The 21,508-nt window shown below is 38.4% G+C and overlaps 1 protein-coding gene across 1 annotated transcript in view; it reads right to left on the reverse strand.

Moving 5' to 3' along the window:
• The window catches only part of IFT140 (intraflagellar transport 140), a 92,267-nt gene that overhangs the window by 66,385 nt on the left and 4,374 nt on the right, over positions 1-21,508 (reverse strand). Inside the window, 8 exon segments of the mRNA XM_009324239.1 lie at positions 3,735-3,883; positions 4,881-4,987; positions 6,181-6,272; positions 7,400-7,575; positions 10,645-10,787; positions 11,476-11,597; positions 15,474-15,695; positions 16,969-17,141. Of these exon segments, the coding sequence (XP_009322514.1) occupies positions 3,735-3,883; positions 4,881-4,987; positions 6,181-6,272; positions 7,400-7,575; positions 10,645-10,787; positions 11,476-11,597; positions 15,474-15,695; positions 16,969-17,115 (1,158 nt within the window). The 5' untranslated portion in view covers positions 17,116-17,141.

Here is a 21,508-nt window from a genome sequence, read left to right on the forward strand (position 1 = left end):
GTCTCTTGCCTTCCTTTCCTGATTTCTTACACCTGGGGATCGAGAGCTCTTGTGCTCTGTGGAAAGCGTCCTTAAAGATCTGCCAGCTCTGTTCTGCTCCTTTGTCCCTGAGGGCAGTTTCCCAGAGGGCCCTATTGACTAACTCCTTGAACAGCTGGAAGTTTGCTTTCCTAAAATTCAGGGCCCTGCCTTTACTCTTTGCCTGTCCCATATCCCTCAGGACTGCAAACTCCACCAGTGCATGATCACTGCAGCCCAGGCTGCCTCCAATCTTGACGTCACCGATTAGCTCACTTGCATTGGTGACCAACAAGTCCAGTATCGCATCCCCTCTTGTAGGGTTACCTATTACCTGGCTTAAGAAGTTATCCTCAATGCGCTCCAGGAGTCTCCTGGACTGCCTACAGCTCGCCGTGCTACTTTTCCAGCAGATGTCGGGGTGGTTGAAGTCCCCCAGCACGACGAAAGCCTGCGAGCACGATGCCTCCTGTAGCTAGAGTAAGAAGGCTTCGTCAATAGGTTCCCCTTGATCGGGCAGCCTGTAGTAATCAACAACCACAAGGTTCCCTTTGTTGCCTCAGTCTAATTCTTACCCATAAGCTTTCAACCTGCTGGTGGCTATTCTTCAGAGACAGCTCTTCACAGTCTATCCATTTCTTGATGTGGAGGGCAACCCCTCCACCACTCCTTCCTCGCCTGTAGCCATTGACAGCCACACTCCAGTCATAGGATTTGTCCCACCAAGTTTCAGTAATGGCAATTCTAGCAGCACGGTGGCTTCCAACTCCCTTCTCCTGGAAGAATCTCCATGTTCCAGCTATTTCTTTTTTAATGAGTTCTATGAAGGTTATCTTTCCCTCCCCTTTTAAGACTGAAAAACAGCACCTACACAGAGCAATTCTGAAACTGAAAATACCATACAAAATTCAATGGGAGAAAGATAAGATCTGTTTCCAAGATGGCTTGCAAAGACAGTTTCTAACATGCAGCTGATGAATTGTATTATTACAGAGAAAGTAATGCTCCCATTTTCATTCTTTCTTTCTATATTCACAGTTAAACAAGCGTGTCTGACATTATTTATGTTTATTCCTACCAAAGGATGATTCTTGTCAGAAAGCATTGTGGCAACCAGCTGACTACACGTGAACTCTTCGCACATACCACATTAGCCAGAAGCAATCCAAACTCCAGTCTGGAAGCTGTAACTATGCGTGGGGGTGCAGGGTGCTACTCCTGAGTTGCTCCACACCATCAGTAATGCTCCTCGATAAGCACAGTCCATAGTTCACTGCACAGCTTCAGCATAGGAGCTCCCTCAGGGCTGGGCCAGGGAAGAGGCAGAGGGGTTTGGGGTTGTTTTTTTGTGTGTGGCTTGTTTTTTTTTTAAGCTGCCAGAGACCATTCATACAGACGTACTTTCATGGGCTAGATAAACTACAAAGTTTCTCGGAGCTGCAGAAGATCCCTTCGAAGTCCAAGAACTTCTCTGTCCCTGCACAACTGATAAGCTCTATAAACTCTAGGGATATGCCACGTCTCTAAGGCCTCTGCTTCCCTCAAAAGTTATTTGAGGTTTCATATTAATTTCCTGACATAGTGATACTTCTGTGGTTATACCTTTCCAACAACACTGATTTAAATAGTTGTGTATGGAAATAATTTTATTTTATTCAAGAGCATGGTCTAAGAAATAAAGCTATTGTGCATGGTTTGTTTGAGGTTTTCTTTTTAATGGCGCTTAGTTACAATTAACTAGATACTGTGCTGCACAACAGATGAGCTAGAGTGCATTTCCCAACCACCTCTCTTTTGAAGCTACTGTATCAGGTTGAAAAAAAGATGAGGTTGGCAAGGAGTCAAGTGAAGTTATTGCTGCCTTTTGACCTCACCATGGTATAAGGCTTTTTATCCTGAGTTTTTCATGGTAATATAGGAAAAGGCTTTTATAGGAATTACCAAAAAGATTCCACATGTAACAATTTTTAAAATCTTTTACAAAATATTTTTTGGAATGCAGGGATTACAATAAAAAATAATCTAGAGTTTCCATAATTAAAGACAGCTTTATAACACGAGATAAAAACACAGTGATTGTTGACAATTGTTTGGCAATGCTTTTGTTTATGCTAACAAACATTGGGAACAAGGTGCTATTTCTGGACAGCACTCCATATCCTGTTATCTGGAAAATGCCTGAATGGTCAAGCTGACATAAACACCTATATCTCTTCCCTTCCCTCAACTTATTAGCAGATGTATGATATACTAATGGCACACACTATTTCCTATATCCTGGACCTTTTGTTACTGAAGCATCTTAACAAAAGATTTGGGTTCTCCACTTTAATAGTACTTATGTTTTAATTTTGTAAGTAGGACTCTGATACAGACCCTTGCTATATGCCAACCCAGAACAAGCAAATGCCATGACTTTTTAAATACTTTCCATTCTTATGTGAAAACAGAATAAAAGAAAACATAAAATTACTTTCTCTTGAAAGGCACCAGATGTATTTGTTTGATTTTCATTCCTTCCAAAAAATAATGGGTATTGTTCTCACAAATTAAGCACAGCAACAGAATAATCTAAGTTATAACAGAAACTCTAAAAAAAAAAGGAAAAAACTTAATAATAGGGTATAACAAACAAACAAAACAAAAAATGCTGCAGAACCTAAAAGCACAAGCTTTGCCTTTTAAGTAGAATGGTGGTGGTCAAAAAAGCTAGCTAACTGTTAATGTAAAACTTTTAAAATTTAATTTTACAATTGTAACACTCAGCATTTCTCTTTTGCATATATCAAAATGCTAATAAGTATAGAATTACATTAAGCTTACTGTGACAAATGAAATTATTTCAGATAAATAAAAATGCTGCACCCTAACACTTAACAGACAATGGGTTAAAAAATAAATATAATAATGCTATGTATTGTCATAATCTTCAGCATTAAAAATATTGTAAATAGCAGTAGAAATGTTTTAAAGCAAAAAAAAAAGTTTTGCAAATCTGTAAGAGAAACCTTGTCATCCACATCTAGTCTGACACTGTCACACATAAAGATATTATCTAGCAAACAAGAAACATTTTCTGACAAAAAAGCAGCTGAAAACATCATTTTGTGTGTAAAAATACAGCATTCCCTTCTAGATGTCACATCTTACCAAAGAATATTTGGTTATAAATACATCTTTTTATTTTTGCAACTACCAGTAAGAGCAAACTTTACGTTGAGAAAGTGACCAAAAAGTAGAAAATTATCTACAAATAAAATCATGCATTTAGTCAGATTTTCTTGCTTGCTATTTTAATAAATTTATGTAAATTCGACATTTCTGACAATCTATCTTTTCCAGAAAATAATTTCAGGGTGCTGAATCCAAAGGGTTTGTCAATGAGACATATAATGGAGAGATGTTTGGATTTAAGGATGCCATGACTGCTAGTTCTCCCAGAGAGATGTGTTTGCATTTCAGCGTGTTACCTTGCTGAGCATTTCAACCCTGCCTGTAACAGAATAGCTACAAACAGGTAATATTTCTGCCCATTTCAATGTTAAAAGTTTCTTGATCCTGATGGTTTTTCCTCCTTCTTCTGAAGGAGGACCAGCCTCTACTGGTGCACATATCTGTACGATAGCGATCATATTCATCTGTTTCACAAAGATGATCTATTCATCTAATGTTTGTGAAGTCCTACTAGCATGCAAGACGACTCCTTCCTGTCTTACCTTGATCTGAATGACATTTCCTTCAAGTTCCGTAGGTGCCTGGAGCTTCCACTTCTCCTTGCCCTCCAAAGCCCGTATGCTCTGATCGGATCCTGCTGCTTTCCTCCACATAGCTATTCTCCCTTTGTTAGTACCAGCTGCTAAGAGACCTGCCATTCACAAACCTTTTAGGCATTTCATATCTTAAACTTCAGAAAAACAAATCCACATTATACAAAGTAGCAGGCAGCCTAGCTCTGGTTCTAAGGTACTGAGAAGCCGCCTTCTAGCAGCATCCATTTCTTTGCCTTCCTGCAAACCAGCATCCTAGTCCTGAACTGAAGAAACTTTCTGAAGAAACAATGGGAGAAGTTTCACATGGCAAGGCCCATTTTCTAAGCTACCAGATGAAGTTATCTTTTAAATGTATCAGACAATGATTTCATTTTAACCATATATTTCTGAATAGCTGGTTTTGTAGTCACCATGGGCAAGTCACCATTGAAAACCATAATAGCAGACACTAGCTATGCCTCCGCTGGCAAACAAGGTGATGCATAGAAGTAGCTCTGTAGAAAACATCAGTTTTAAGGACCTGATGTCCACGCTATACATGTTTGGTAAGTTCTACTTCGCATTAGCTCTAGTGTGGGCTTGTAGACTGAATGTCCATAACATGTTGGAGTGCATCAGGTGTACCTGTTAGTTAAACATTGGAACAGGCTGCCCAGGGAAGTGGTTGAGTCACCATCCCTGGAAGTATTTAAAAGACGGGTAGATGAGGCGCTTAGGAACATGGTTTAGTGGGCATGGTGGTGTTGGGTTGACGGTTGGACTCGATGATCTTGGAGGTCTCTTCCAACCTTAATGATTCTATGATTCTATACTACTCCAGGAGTATTGTACCAGTGCAGTGTCCTCAAAGGGAATCCAGCTTGTGTGCCGGGAGACAACTCCACACTGAGACCAAGCGGGGTGACTATTGAATGATCTCATTGTACCTTCAAAAGCACACTCCTGATCTGAACTAAAAGGCTTCTACATCACATGCTGTTACTGAAACCCTCAGTAACAAGACAAACATAGTGAAATGACTACAGGGCACTGAAGGCTGAGGTTTGACAAGGTTTAGGATCCAGAGATCGCAGCTGCCATGTTATTTCTCACCTTTAGCACTGCAGTAAGAAACACAGTTAATACATTCTCCTCCCTCAAAGCCAAATTGCACATCTGGGGAGAGCACATAGTTCTCATCTCGGTCCAAATCCCAGAACCTAAGGTACACAAAACAAGAGTGTTAACAATGCTTTTCCTTCCAGGTGTCTTGCTAAACACAGTCAATAGGATGCTGTACATGGCATTAATTTGCTATTTCCATAATGCCCAGATCATTCAATTTTTAAAATTAAATTGCCAGCAGCTGCCTCTGGAATGTGAATTTCTTAGCAATCTCCTTCCTTTTCCTTTGACTTTTTAGTCTACAGCATGTTTTGTGATATTCTCCTATGAAGAAAGGAGTCAGAAGCAAACCCAGCTTTAAGAAAAAAAAAGAAAAGAAAAGAAGTGAGGTCTAGTTGCAATTTTCTTCCTCCCTACTTATGCTTCCTCCTCTATTTTAAGAATATTCCTTGGTTAACCAGTAGTCCTTTGGATTCCAGATGTATTTTCTAGAACTAAACATTGTCAAACATATTCCTTCTTGATACTTGGTCTTTATCACATTCTCACAAAATTAACAGATGATTTTGTCTGACAGTAGCAGATAGAGGCTCAAGAAAGTGAACTACTGATGTTAATGGAACCCCCCCACCCGCAAAAAAAAAGTTAGAGGAAACAGGTAGAGCAAGTCATAGTAGAGACAAGAAAAAAAAGATTTAACACTTTTTTTTTTAAAAAGATGCAAAAAGATAAAAACTACCGAACATGGTAACATAGCAGCATGGCAAAGTGACTGACTTAGTTTAAAGAATTAGGGATAGAAGTAACCCAAATACTTGTCTTATATTACAGTAACAGAGAAACATCCTGAAAAGCAAGCACTTTTTTCCTGTTGCTGATGCTATGACTATCCTAAGAATCAGACAATAACAATGGACAGAACAGCAAAGTGGCTTTTTCACACAAAAAAAACAAATGGATATATTTTCAGAAGAAATCAATAACAGCACTCAAGAAAGGAACAGATTTGGCTAGTACTGCTTGACAACATAGAATAACTAGAGAGAGAGAGAAATATATATAGAATTATTTTTTCTCCTCAAGGAAACAGATTTTTTAATTTCATTTCTCTATTTATTTTGAGAAACAAAATTAGAAAATATTGGGAGTTTTTTCATTATTGGTAAAAAAACAAACACACACACATCCCCCACCAGTTCAGTAAAATATTCAGTGCATTGCAAACCATAAACCTTTTAGCTGGCACTTCTCACGGGCAGCCAGAACAGCTTTAAAACAGGATTCTTACCTGATGACCGTCTCGCCTAGTGCTGTAACAACAAGGCTATGGTCTATTAAAATGATGTCTGCAGAATGACCTATCTTCCCACTCAACTTCACCTGTTAACCGTAAGTAAATAAATAACTTTACAGTAGGTAGGAGGAACACACTGAAAGACAGTAAGCATCTGAATTGCCTAGTTTGGCTAAAAAGTTAAAATATAAGAATAACTAGACCTGTCTGTCAGTTCAGATAGACCAATAGTTTCTCTCAGGCAGTGATCACTGCTAAATGCATCAAGTATATGATGTATAAATTTAATAAAAGAATCCTTGTGGTGGGTTAATTAAGTAGGTAAGGAACAGTTTTTTCTCTTACACTAGATCTTCTCTTAGAACTTGATAAAGATTGCTTTAAAATGTGAAATACCAAATCTTACTCCTAGTCAAAAATAAGTAATGATTAATAAGAAGTGGACACTCCTGCAATACACAAGTGCCCAGTCTTTTTTGATTTTGCGGGGGGGGGAAGGGAGGGGAAATCTTAGGAAGGTGAAGGTTTGGGTTCCATCCCCCCCAAGCAGTATTTTATCTGAGCCAAGTTCATTATAAGTCTTGGGTGAGGTCAGTTTGTTTTTTGTCCCTACACAATAATTTTTGGGTCACTACGTTATTATTTGTGATTCTGTGACTTGTGAGTTGTTACTTTTTAAAAGCTTCCTAGCCTTTGCAGCTGTGAAGAACACTTTCACAATGTGAGAACTAAACCATCTTCCAGATTTGCAGACACAGATTTGCAGACAAATATCACCAAGAGGAGGTGCTGCTCCTACTAATCTGAAAGACAAGACAGCTCTGAGCGACTGATGATAAAAAAAACCCGAGGACACGGATTATTAACTATTTATCCACAAGACATTTTAACAAATATTTGATTATACTGGAATTTTCAATTCTTCTCTAATTCACTAAGACAAGGTAAATGAAGTGTAAACGGATTAACATAAGGTCAAAATGAAAGGAACTAAGAAAAAACAGGAAGGCAAGATGAAAACCATCTTTCCAAGTTCAGTAACACATCACTCTGTTCCACTTCTAAATGAGCATATATTTGCTTATCAAGGTATTATCTGAGAAACAAAAATGAGTTGATTCATTTGTAAGCAAAAAAGTGATAATATAAAAAACCCTAACAAATTCTTATAAAGATTAAACATCGCAACTTTACCCTGTAGTCTGACTCTTACCTTCATGAGCTCTTCTGCCTCTCCCTCAAGAGTGATTGCATGCAAGGACAACTGCAGGTTCTCTGTTATTACAACTAAAACATCTCTTTCCTCCATGAACAGAAGCTTTTGGACCAGACTGTCTGTGGACAACACATGCCTCGTCTTTCCTTTCTCACTCACATAATGCACAGAACCTGTAGTACACATAAACAAGGTATAGTTTCTAGTTAACAGTTTTTAGCTACAAAAATCAAAGTTGCTGCTCTCTACCTTAACAAATTATTCCTCAAGTGCTGAAAAGGTAAAAATAATCACAATTCTTTTGTCTTCTAGTTTGTCTCAGGATGCAGACTGTGATAGTTGACCAGAGCAATAAAACAAAAAACTTATCCACTTCCCCCCCCCATCTAGGAAATCCAGAGGGGAATCATTTAAATAATTTTAAACTAAAAGTAAACTTTCTGCATATGTGTGCATGACTGATGGCTTCTGAAGTCTTCAGTATTAATAATAATTTGTGAAAGAAGAACAGCAGCCAAGAAGCGGTACAGTTTACAGCAGCATCTAGATTATGGAAAACTGGATATGAAGTTCTTCATTGTTTAGAAACACTCCACCACACACACTAAATACAGCTTTTCTGCATTAACTTCACAGGCAAATGGGATAGTGTCTTTCTAAGAACACTGACAACATAGTGTGTGACTTGGCAACTACAGCACGTAACAACATTTTAAAAGCCATTATCATTTGGTTAAATTGTAATACTGTATAAATCATGCACAGGTCTACCTAGTGAAAAAACCTAGAGTTAGTTTGCAAAGGGTATTACAGAAATCATCCAAACAAATGAAGTCATCAAAATCTGACAGATCTCATACCACACACACACACACACAATTCCTTAGCAAATCATATCATATAAACATGGCATTTCAAACCAATGCAAATCAAAAAAACCTATGAAATTAAATAATATTTTCCCCCAAAAGCTGAAGTAGAAAACACAAATGTATAAGAAGGAACATTAAGGATCCATGCTAGAATGTTGTACCCAATAGGCAGTATATATATATAGTTTGCAGTAATCGATCACCCACTGAATCTCAGTTTTATGGGATCTTTTACAAGAAATGGACAGTCCCTTGATTTTATTTGCCATCTGAAACTGTTTCATAAGTTAAATTAACCTTCTGTACTTGGATATTACCATACAAAGTATCAGCTATCACACAGATAACACTACCCACTATTTTGAAGCTACTTAGGTCGTTAGGGAGAGGGTTATAGCTTTCTGAGTAACTTTAAGAAAGTTTTCATGCTGTATCACACAAGAGACTAATCTCAAAAGTTAACAAATCTGAGCTAATTAAGTAGAGCAAATAACTCTGAGATTCAGAAGACAAAAAGCAGCAGAAAGTGTATGCTGTTTAGCAAATACAAAGGGGACCAGAAGAGGATTATTACTCATGATCTAAAATGTCTGCAGTGAAGATGAACAAGGGTGCGTTCAGTAAAAATATCAGGGTTACTTCCACTATTCAGGTTATGTCCCAGTACCTGTGCCAGTCATCTCAAATGCTCAGTAATGAAGATGATTCTTTGTGCTCATGGGAAGTGTTGCAAAACAACCTCTGAAAATTGTTATCAGTTCAGGTATCCTCTCTTCAGATAAGCATCTTGTGTAACATATTACCTGGATTGCATCTATTGTTTTACTGCAATGATCAGTGTTTTGGAAGCATCAAAAAATAGCTAGACTAATAAATACTTGAAACTTAGGAGTTTTTTTCATTTTGTTTTGGGCTTTTTGGGGGAGCTTAGTTGTTTATTTAGTTTTGCTTTAAAAGATGCTCTATTGTCTTTAGTCAAATCTCTTTTGAGATATTTAAAAGCATGCAATAAGAATGGGTTTTTTTCTAATTCATTTTTATTAAACAAGTTTGGGCTGATAATCCATACTTTAGAGGAAGTTTACAGGTCACATTTAAACCCTACGCAAACATTAACTGATTCTGAAGTTATGACAGATCACTAACTAGATTAAGAACTGGGTCCTAAATACATATGCCCAAATCAACCTAGGCAATGAGACGGCTCAAAAGAAACAGTCATTGTCATTTGACTGAAATTTGAGAAGTTTGAACAGGAGGCCCAAGAAACAAGACGTGAAGGACAGCCACTTGCAGGATACAGAGCCTGTCCCTAGATGGAGCTGCGTACCACCACAACAGTTGCTTTGAACGTGAGGATGTAACAGGCACAGCTACTCAAAGATTCTCTTTGTACGTTTAAGAAGTGCCCTGTACCCCTTTTTCATTTAAATAGTTCACGTCTAGTAAAGAGGCTTATAACTCACAAATCAAATGAAGGTACAGGCCACTGTTCTGCAAGACAAACACACAGCTGGACAATGCCACTCCTGCAATCATACGGAAGCTATACTGGCGTAAATGATGGGTCTCATTCTTGATAATGTAAACACTGAATCAAACTGTAATTGAGCTGCAGAACTAGCATAACTTCAATGTTTTCTGGAGTAGTTAACACTTGAATCGAGAAGATTACATACTCAAATCACCTACCAGAAACATACTCATTACAATACTTGTCACACACATTCTGGCTCCTGTCCAAAGAGTTAACAGCTTAGAGAGAGAGAAGGCATCATGAGAGCAACTGGGGTAGGAAGAAAGTGACCTGGGAGCAAACTAGTACCCAGAACAGTAAAAGGGAGAGGAAAAGACAAATTGCAGGCAAGAAACAATATTAGGAAGAAAACTAACAAAACGGATATTCAGACTTTTTTGCTTCCTTAGACTGAAGCCTCATTTCAAAGCATGAGAGAAAAAGTAACTTAATTTATTTTAAAAGGTATGTTCTAGCAGCATTTGCCTATTTCTAGAAAAAAAACCCCACAACATGCATTATTTTGAAGCTTTACACAAAATGCCAACAACTTCTAATTTTATTTACACTTAGGTGTTAGAGATCACTTCCCTTACACCCACTTCTTCGGGAACCTGACTAATCCAATACCTGTGGTGTCCTTTTGGAGACGACTCACCCTGAAGATGCTAAGATTTTAATAGTTTTATTAATTTCTTCTTACCAAACATTCTTCAACTCCTGTGAATACTCTATCCTGTTGGATATATGGATATACTCTAGATGTTGGATATATGCGAACAGGACAATCGTGCACTGAGCTATTTTGAAGGAGACAAATTCCCAGCAGACTGGAAAAGTGGTTTTGCTCTTACCATCTGTCAAAGTGATAAAGAAGGACAGTCCTTCCTGGAGTCCCATTTTCAGAGGTGTTCCCGTTCCAGCTTTTCTCCAGTTAAACATATCCAAGGCCTTCTCATCACCACCCACAGCTGCTTTTGCCAGCTGTACGAAGTCCCTGCAAACAGAGATACTTAATTTCCAATTCCTTACATAACAGAGTACTTTCCATCTCAAAGAATGGATAAGTAGTTAATAAAACATATTGTAAAGAGAGAATAAAGATGTTTCATACACTGATTGGAAAAAGGAAAAACTCAAAAAGATAAAGTAAAATTTTAATATTAGTTTTCATTTGCATTGTTTCACCTTTTTTTCCATAAGCATTATTATTTTTACAGAGATGTGAAACAGAAGTGTCCCAGACAAGGAAATTTTTGGGGTTTTTTTTTTTTTTTTTTTTACTACAGCTGTTTCCTATTTCTTGCTTGGAGAGGAAAGAAAAATAATTTTTAAGAACTGACTTTTAATTTAATTATTCTTGCCAATAATTTCATGGATAATTGTGTTTTCAGTGTGCTTTCTGCTTTTCACAATCAGCAACATTGCTAATTAGAAGAACTAAAGGAAGAAGAGTCAACAGCAACAGAGAGAAAGGTATGGACAAAAAGAAGATCTGTTGCTGCATACAGGACACAAATAGCCAGCTACTAGAGCGGGAGAAGAACTTGGAAATAAAGGGCAGTTAGAGAAGAACATTTTTTAATATATTTTAAAAAAAAGGGTTGTCCGTGAGTAGGATTTTCTTTCTGTGGAAAAAGAGAAAGACCTGGTCTATCAATGCTCTGACAGGGCACAATACTTACTCGCCAGGAGGGGGTGGTCGAAAGACACAGTGAGACAGACATTTTCCACACTCTTGTTTCAACAGGGCAGGACCCTGCACTCTGCCTCGCTGGTCCATTCTCCATAGAACCAAGACACCATGCTAGAAAAGGCAACAGTTAATTCATTACACTTTGCACACAGATGAGAATCCAGACTCCAGCTACTCAGTGCACATGAACATTTTATTGACGGAGCAACACCTTTCCTTTCATTTAGTTGACACATACAGTTACTCCCACTTAAAACTAAGCCACAAGGAATAAAAATTATCTTTAACATTATATTATTTGCTAATTGAAATCAAGTTATCTAAAAAAGCTTGTTGGTCATATCCATTCGTAGTAAAATGACACTGCCAGAACAATTAAATAGAACAGCCTTGGTTTTCCTCTGCAAGCAGCACATGCAAATATTTGTTTAGATAACTCCCCTTCCACTTTTTTCTTGCAAGTAGTCTGATTGCTAAAAGAAAAGATATTGAGATAAAGGATAGTAAAGCACGAGATATGCAACCCTGAGTAAGTGCATGTAACACTGACATAGATAAGCATGGGTATATGATTAGACACATGTGAAGTCAAAGGATGCAGATAATCTAAGGAAAGACTTTCAGAATTTCTGGAGCTTTCCTCCTCTTTCAAAGTAGACATTCAGGTACAACAAGAATTCATTTTTAGAAACAGAACTTAATAACTAAAGGAATCATAGACACTAAAGAAAGGAAGACTGATTAGCTAATTAATTCAACAGTAGTCAATATAAGTTGGCGCTCAGAGCCTGGCACAGGTTTTGAAGGTAACACGCATTTTGCGGTGTCAGATCAGAATGAGCACCAAACCCCTGGTGACTGGAAAGAACGGAGAAGGCGGAGAAGCAAACAGACAGTTCAGCATGACATACACGTTAACCATCCCAACAAACTGACTTACGCTACAGCCTCACAGCTGGAATTTCGAGATTATTATTTATTGTTGTTATTATGTCAGTGCTTAGGGAACCAAACTGCATTTGGAGGCCCTCTGTGTAAGCAGTATATGAAAAAACCAGCAACAATTTGCAACATCAAGTTCAATCTCATTTTATTTCATTAAGATAGATAACAATACAATGGTACTATAATTTCCTCTATTTTTCTTTATTGTTTTCAATGGAGTATAGTCTTTCTAGAAGTGAAAGACTAGTAGCAGTGGTACATTCTAAACACTTACTCTTCACAATCCTAACTAGAAGCCACACGAGATGCAGCTGAGGCTTTCCAAGGTAACATTTCCTGCTTTTTTTCCTAAGTATCAAGAATCAAAGTTCTAACTTCTTTTCAGCAGTAAGATGATAATATTTATACCACCCAAAACTGTGTATTAAGTGCAATGCTGTCTCTTACAGCCTAAAGACTGTGGCACAGCTGTGCATCTGTGAAACTGCTGTACTCCTGCTCCAAGAGGCCACTTGCAGTTCATACAATGTTTGCTGGTTACCTCTGGAAATCACAGGATCCTATGATCTGAAAGTCCATGTCCTGTTGACTGCTCCTCTCACTTTTCCCTCAGCTTTAAATGTCACCAAATTCCAGGGATCCCAGCTAAGAACACCTGCACCATTTATAAGCTGGAGGAAAAGCCTGCAGCTTTATAAAGCTGCTGACCTCCTTTCCATCCCATTCTTGATACCCCATCCTGTATCCAGATAACCTAGCTGCAAACTCAATTCTGAGTTTGGAACACATGAGACTGGAAATAAAAAAGCTCACTACCTCTTCTAAGTGTGACTTGTTATAGAAAGGATACAGAACTGGTCTCTTTTCAAATGGTATTTGAAAAGGACAAAGGACATGACCTTATCATCTATAAGATTTACTCTTAAGGTATCCCGTATCTTCCCACTCATTCTTAACAACCCAAAGCTTTAGCTTCTTGATATAAAGGCTATTTGCCTTACAAATAGGCTTTCATTATAGAAAGCACCTAGATCCTTAGGATTCCTTTGCCTGAATGAAAGCTGGAAGTCATCTATGTTATTTGTTACTTAAAACACAAATTAAGAGCTTCTGATTTTCACAGCACCCTATTCCAACTTTAAGAAGTTATTTTCAAATAACTTTCTTGCAATTCAGGATTTATGATGACTGAATGTTCTCAGCTGAGCACTCTCAGTTATAAAGTCCCAGTGAAGATCAAACAAAAACCAAATCAGGGCCCAAATATTTATGTTCTTTCTAAGAGTATTCCTCTAACATGAGCAGAGTATGATCCTGGCCGCACTCACCTAATGGAAGTTACCTGAATAGAAACCTTCATGGGAAACATTTTAAAAATAAACTTAAAACCTATTGGAAAACACATAGGAAATGAAACATACCTATGCTGCACATCAGACCATGGTACAATGACACTGAGTGTGCAACACAAGGGATGAGCGGGCCCACCCACTGGGGAGAGACACCATCCTGGAGCTAGCCACAGGACGCTGAACCAGCTGCGTGCTCAGCCTAACAAGCCTGGGCTCTTAGTAAGGCTGATTAGCTCAAGCTGGCCACTGCACACACAGCTGCAGGTTTTTAAAGACCCACATTTCATTGACCAGGGAGTACCTTGAACTGTGCTCAGTTGTGTGTTTCAATGTCTGCAAAGGGTAACACAGCTATTTCGCAATAATGAACTTTCCCGAGTTCAAACGTGCTGCTGTTCCATCTATTGAGGTTGGTCTTTCCAACTACTGCAATTGAAACTATGCGAAACTGAAGACCATTCACGTCAACACATGCATAGGCTTTGTTTCGTCATGTTAAGGTATTTCCTTGGAACCACTGCCTATTCTACTTTGATGAATACTCTCATCAGAGGAGCAGTTAGGATGAGTCTATAAAATTGTTAAATTTGCCTATAAGAATGGCTATATCTCTTTTAAGATAACTTCATTACTGTGATCTGACACCAAATAAATCAATTTGAAAAAAGTTTGTTCATAAAATGTAGGGTTAATGTAAGCTGTGGCTACATCAATATATTATCTCCATATAAATAAGGCCTCAGTTACACTGTGCATCACCTTCTTTTGTCTGGACAGCATTTTCTCTCTTCTGATAAAGAAGACGATAAATTCATTTTTGACTCAATTTTGAATTTCTGCATTTCTGTCAAATGCAGCAATGGAATTTTACAAACGATTTAAAATTGTATTTTCCTCTGACTCATACAGGTAAGAATTCTCAAAGAGCAGAACTGAAATTCTTGGACAAGCTCAAGTTTATATCAGGGAAAATAAAAAAAAAAGGTGGGTTTTTCTATTTCTTCTTCTTCTTCATTTGCTGACTCAAGAACTGACAAACCAGAATCTTCTATGAATACTTAATCCTGAATACTAAATATTCAATAGCTAGTTTCTCATTTCACTATATAAAAGGGCAACCAGCTCAGCAAGAAATAAAGACTATCACATTTCAAGTATTTCCACAACATATTTTCCATACAATAAGCTTGACTCATTTTTAGAGTATTAATAAAAACAGAACAAGAGAGATTAGCATGGGGGTTTTATACTTAAGTGAGCGTTGCTATGCACTCACTACGGATGAATACGTTGTAGCTGGAATTTGTCTCTTGACATCCGGGCTTTATTCCTGAGTCTGCCACAAAATTCGTGCATAGACAGGAGCAAATAATTCAAATTGTCTTTGCCTCAATTACCCCATCCATTAAATAGCCTTAAACCCTGATCTACTGCTCAGTACATACTGAGATTAGATACACTTTTATTTAAAGATAAATTGATAAAACAGCAATGAGTACTGTAGAAGAAGTTAAGACACCGCGATTTGATTTTACTCCCTAACAGTTTTAAATTTCCTCGCTTTAGGTACAAATTATCTCCCCCGCAACTACCCCTTCCCCTAACAATCCATTCCATAATTCCTTCCCATCACAGGGCTTGCAACACTGTGTTCCACATCAAACACACATTTGGCATTTCAACTACTCACCCTATCACCAGACACAAGGCAGGTACCATTTGTACTCCAGTTCAGGACTGTAATTTTGGCATTATGATTTGGTGGTACAGCGTGGTGCTCCTTTTCTTGTTTGTTAAGTATCACAACTTCTCCCGTCTCCCAGCCTGCTGCGAGAATTGGTCTGGAGGGGTGCCAGGAAAGTGATGCGACCTGAAAGCTCCTCTCAACATGTGCATCGGACACATGTTCTCCCTGCAAGTGGAAATAAAGTGCAAGCTCAGCACAATGGAAACTCAGTACAAGGATGCCGCTAAACCTTCAGATTCGCTTCCCAGTCAACAAGACGTTTTTCTGTGATAAAGGACTGGCATGTAATAGAGTTTCCTGCAAGAGATTTGAAGTGGCTACACAAATTCTCCTTACAGCTATTTCGCATGCATAAAAATGTGCTACAACATGCAGTACATCCACTTGAAAATTGCTAATGAAAGCATGGCAGTCTTAAGTGACTGCCTCACTCTGCTCTTCCAGGCTACTCTTCCCTCACAGCGTGTATGAGCAGCTCTCACTGAATATCAAGCTTTTACTCCTGTATGAAGGATAAGAAGGCTTCGAGCACATTTCAAGGTTAAAAAAAAAAAAAAAACAAACAACTTTTGAAAAAGAAGCAGCTCACTGAGGACACAGAATGAACTAATGCTTAAACAGCTCTTATAGGTAGACACTCCTTTGTGCATGGTTTGCAATAAAATTTCAGGCAAATCATTTAACTTCTCCATGTATTTGTTTTTCCATTTGTAAAATTTGGTTGACAATTTTTCATAATGCACTTTGGAAAGTATACATTTTATAGGGTACTCATATTAACAGACTTAAATGTTTCCAGTACGTCTGCTGCTAGATAGCTTGTAGTACCATTTCCCTAAATAGCACACTTTTTTTCCTGAAAATTATGCAAACCAAAGTCCTACGCAAGCCTCTTGTGTAAACTTCAGAGTATGCAAAGGAAATATCTGTCTACAGGCAGAAACCATACTAGGAAACAACCTACTCAAATGGAACAAGCTGAGTCTAGCAAATCATCTCAGTCTCAAGGTAGAGGAATGATTTTTTTTTTTAAATTTACATTTCTTAGTACATTTTATTCATGTAGAGTTTAAAAAAAAAGCAGCATGTGTCCATTTTAGTTTTAAGACTGAAATTCTCATACTACGAGAAGTAAAAAGCGAATCAGTAACCATCACAAACACGAATGAAAGGCTGTAAAAATTAAATTTCAATGGAAGATCAATTTAATTTATGAAGAACTTTTTATAAAATACATGTAATCAGTAGTTGATGAATCTGACATGCCCTAGATAGCACGCGACATGGATAGTAATTAAAATCCAGGGAGAGGGATTCAAGGAGCATAAGTAAGGCTGCAAATATATATATATATGTGTATATATATATAAAAAAAAAAGTGAAGTATCAAACCAGCAACATGGTATCAAGCCCAAAAGCAAAGTTGCTGATTATTCACCTGTTCCAGGTAGATATCCACACAGCCCCCAGATGCCGTGCTGATGGAAGCAACTGCCAGGAGTGGATGAAGTGGGTGCCATGCTATATGAGAAGGGGAGGCAACTGAATCGGGAGCTTCTGTTCGATGGTCCACGTACACAGCCATAATAGAAGCTGTCACAGACTGCAAACCTGTACAAGGAAAACAAACACTTCTAACAGGTATGCTTAAGTATATAATATATATACACACTCTAAATATATGCGCTATAATATATATACACTATTATAATAACACGTATGCTTGAAGAATGGGGGAAAAAAAAAGCTACAGCACCATCTTGTTAATACGCACTACACAGACATGAAAAAGGTCATAGTGTTATTTTTAAAAAAATACAGAGGAATACTGAGCCTTGTAGTCTGTAGATTCACAGTGCGCTTTGGCTAGTACCAATCTGTCACCAGTGGCTTGTGCTGTCTTATTTCAGAGGACTCCAAAATAACTCAGAATTTACCAGAAAGCTACTTCCAGTACTTCATATCCAAAGATGTCAATTAATGTACAGACAGTGATTTTATGTTATAAAGTCTCATATCTGGGCTTTCAAAGCAAGTTTTAACAGTTGTCACCGCTTTGGAGCTTGTACTGTTGAAATTACAGAAGAGTAGTTTAACTCACACTGTTATCTACATTTGAACCGTTATCTACATTTGAATGAAAATACTCAAAAGTACTGATGTTCCAAGGAAAAGAACCTGAAAGTAGTGCTCTTTTCAGAGTTGTGTGTCAGAAATGGAGGAAGTCACTAATAATCTTTAATATCTTGTATACAGAGATGGTCTTTGGGATTTGTGTTGTGTGATCTTACTGGCTTGGTGTCAAAAGAAAAACAGCTGGAGAAAAACACCTCAAGAGTTATTAGCAAATAATGCCAAGACCTGGTGAAAAAAACAAAACAAAAAACCCAAACAACTGTGAAAGGTTTAAGACTCCCTTCACATTTCAGGGGAAGAGACTTTTTCTCCTGCGCAGCTACACCATGAGTTCAGAACCTGCAGGCACACATATGCACGGCAGTTAGATTTGCCTAAGTCACCAACTGGACGCCAATGCAGGATGTAAAATGGACGTAAACAGACTCTTGTTTTAAAGTCTCTTTACTTCAAATATTCTGTCAGTGCTTAAAATAAATATTTTGCTTTAAGAAGGCTGTCTTTGCCCCCCCCCAAAAAAAAAAAGAAAAATTAAATCAAATTCTGCACCTTTGATTAGACAGGTTAGAAAAGTGGGTAACTTTTTTAAGTTGGTAGTTCTGTATCTTGCCTCTGATATTACAAAGAACAACATGAACTATCAAACATCAAAACAGAAACAAGTGTAGTTAGCCTAATAACAAGCAATTTGATCTTTCAACAAGATCCATTCACCTTTATCTTCACACTCCCTCAAAATCCTCCGCGTTCCCATAGTGGCATGTAGGTCTAGTTTTATTGCCACACAAAAAAAAACCAACAAACCATTCAAATAAAAATTGGAGTAGTTTTCATCTTTATTTCTTTTTTTTTTTAATAGTTTTCTTAAATCTCCAGTTCTGTTCCAAAATACTGTACCCATTCTACCACTTTCATTCTTATTTCATCTGTTTCATTTTACTCTAATGGGAAGAATTTAGTCCATATTTGAATATAAGCTTTATATGGGCTCAAACTTTGAACTAATAGAGAAATTCACTTCAGATTCAATTAAAATTTGAGATGCCTACATGAAAAAAAAAACACATTTGGTATGAAATAATGGTTTTATCACACAAAACCACACAGCCGTAATGGCTTTTCTAGAGCCACCTTTTTCTGCTGTTAAGTGTTCCTTGCATCTGTAGTCATAAATATTACTTATTATTATTCAGTTATTTCAGTCCCCTTCAGAGAGGGAAGAAAGTAAGTTTTTCAAGCTTACAAACTGTGTCTCTTGATCAGCCCCCTGATGGGTACATCAGGCCACCTTGTCTGCTTTGCTACAGGTGACTGTCAGCTGTTCCCATGAGGATAGCTATAGCTAACTATCCCTTTCAGCATTAATAGGCAGCAAAAACAATTTTTCAATCAATACTGTATACATTTAAAAAGGCAGACTAGCACTTACTACAACAAGATTCAGTGATATTGTCATGTAAATTATGGACAATCCCTAATATAAAATACTTTTCACCACCTCAACAACTATAGAAAATTGTGCAGGAGACTGCTAGATGCAGATAAATAAATTGCTTATATTAGTGGATTATTCAGTGATTTAAAAAAAAAAAAAATCACTAAACCAACATTCATTTGCTTGTTGTAATCTTGGGAATTCATTATTCACACGTTCACTGTTGCCGCAAGCTCATGTACTTACACCCTGTAGCTTTGACAGATAATTCTTCAAAAAAAGCCTTCAAAGAAAAAAAATGAAAACCGAGTAGCACTACCTCTACAAATGATTCTGGCACTGCACGTTCTATTTTTTCCAAGGTCTAAAAGACAAGAATTTCTGAAAAAGTGAACCACTGAGGATTGGAATAGAACATGACCAAGTCCAGACTTTGGATCTCAGTAATCAGATTAGATACACATGATGGACACTTTTGAAACAACCCACAAGCACTTCATAAAAACCATGAGAGTTCATAGAATCACAGAATGGTTTGGGTTGGAAGGGACCTTTAAAGATCATCTAGTCCAAGCCCCCTGTCACGCACAGGGACATCATTCATTAGATCAGGTTGCTCAAAGCCCCATCCAACCTAAGCTTGAACACTTCCAGGGATGGGGCATCTACCACCCCTCTGGGCAACCTGTGCCAGTGTTTCACCACCCTCAGCGTAAAAAATTTCTTCCTTATGCCCAAACCAAACCTACTCTCTTACAGTTTAAAACCGTTACCCTTCGTCCTGTCAATACAGGCCCTGGTAAGAAGTCTCTCTCCATCTTTCTTATAAGCCCCCTTTAAGTATCGAAAGGCCGCAGGAAGGTCTTCCCGGAGCCTTCTCTTCTCCAGGCTGAACAACCCCAACTCTCTCAGCCTGTCCTCACAGGAGAGGCGTTCATCCCTCTGATCATCTCCATGGCCCTCCTCTGGACCTGCTCCAACAGGTCCATGTCTTTCTTGCACTGGGGACCCCAGAGCTGGATGCAGTACTCCACGTGGGGTCTCACCAAAGTGGAGTAGAGGGGCAGAATCCCCTCCCTCGACCTGCTGGCCACGCTTCTTTTGATGCAGCCCAGGATACGGTTGGCTTTCTGGGCTGCAAGCACACATTGCTGGCTCACATCCAATTTTTCACCCACCAGTACCCTCAATTCCTTCTCGGCAGGGCTGCTCTCAATCCCTTCATCCCCCAGCCTGTACTGATACTGGGGATTGCCCCGACCCAGGCGCAGGACCTTGCACTCGCCCTTGTTGAACTTCATGAGGTTCACACAGGCGAACATTAGACATGACATTAATGTCTGCCCACAGAGAAAAGTTAAGAGAGGTTCAAGGTCATTCTCTGCCCCTGTTCTTACCTGGCCAGACACAAGCCAGGTCTAGTCCAGACATCATGCATGCATACTAATGTAGCCCTGTGCTCGGGATATCAGGTCCTTTGGGGAAATCAAGCCTTATTTCAGGGTTTATCAGCTCACAGGTCATACATCACCAATACAGGGACCAATGCAGATTGATAACTGGCCATCATCTCAGAGCATGGGAAAGGACTGTGTTTGTCTGCACCCACCAACATAGACATGCATAAGATTTCACAAGGGGTCAGTAATTTTATGAGTAGGGGAAGATTATCCTTTGATACAGGGTGATTTCGCTCCAGACAAACCTCTCAATTCATTACTTACAAGTTGGCAGAGTATTAAAACAAATTACAAAGCAAATAGCTTTTATTTGTTTGGTTTGAATTTTCTGGGATTTAGGTAGGTAACCTCAAGATCCCTATTGCTACAAGTGACGGCACTGAGCCAGAACACATGCACGTATTTCAAAAGGCAATCGTCTACATTCAGGGAAAAAAATAATAATTATGCTATTCTGTCTTTGGTGACAATTCTTGAAAAGCTACTTTTATGCTCTGTATGACAACGCTGTCAGCACATTTGGCATCTAATGGAGGCTGATCACGATTAGGTTTGCTATACTTGTGGAACGGCTACCGGCCACAAGCTCACCAGAAAACCCATCACCAAGCACGTTCATAGAACGAGTTTTCTGTATGCGTTGCTGTGGTATTTCCCTGACAAGACTTGACAGCTACCTATGCAGAAGCACAGTTTTTTCTTATAATCCCTACCTATAAGACATGCTAGTTTTTTAAATTTTACAATGTTTAAAATAGCTAGCCCCAGAAAAAAATTAGAGTACAAAATTGAGTTACGGTACAAAAAGATGGCCAACGACTAAATACTATTTCCTCTGACTAGCAAAACAGAAGGAGTAAATAGCAAAAATCTGACTAAGTCCCCAACGCGCACCGAGGGAGACGGAGCGAGAGCACAGGCAGCGGGAGGAGCCCAGCCCGCTCCCC

The sequence above is a fragment of the Pygoscelis adeliae genome, unplaced genomic scaffold (genome assembly GCF_000699105.1).
Source record: "Pygoscelis adeliae isolate BGI_AS28 unplaced genomic scaffold, ASM69910v1 Scaffold505, whole genome shotgun sequence".
Classification (NCBI taxonomy): Eukaryota; Metazoa; Chordata; class Aves; order Sphenisciformes; family Spheniscidae; genus Pygoscelis; species Pygoscelis adeliae.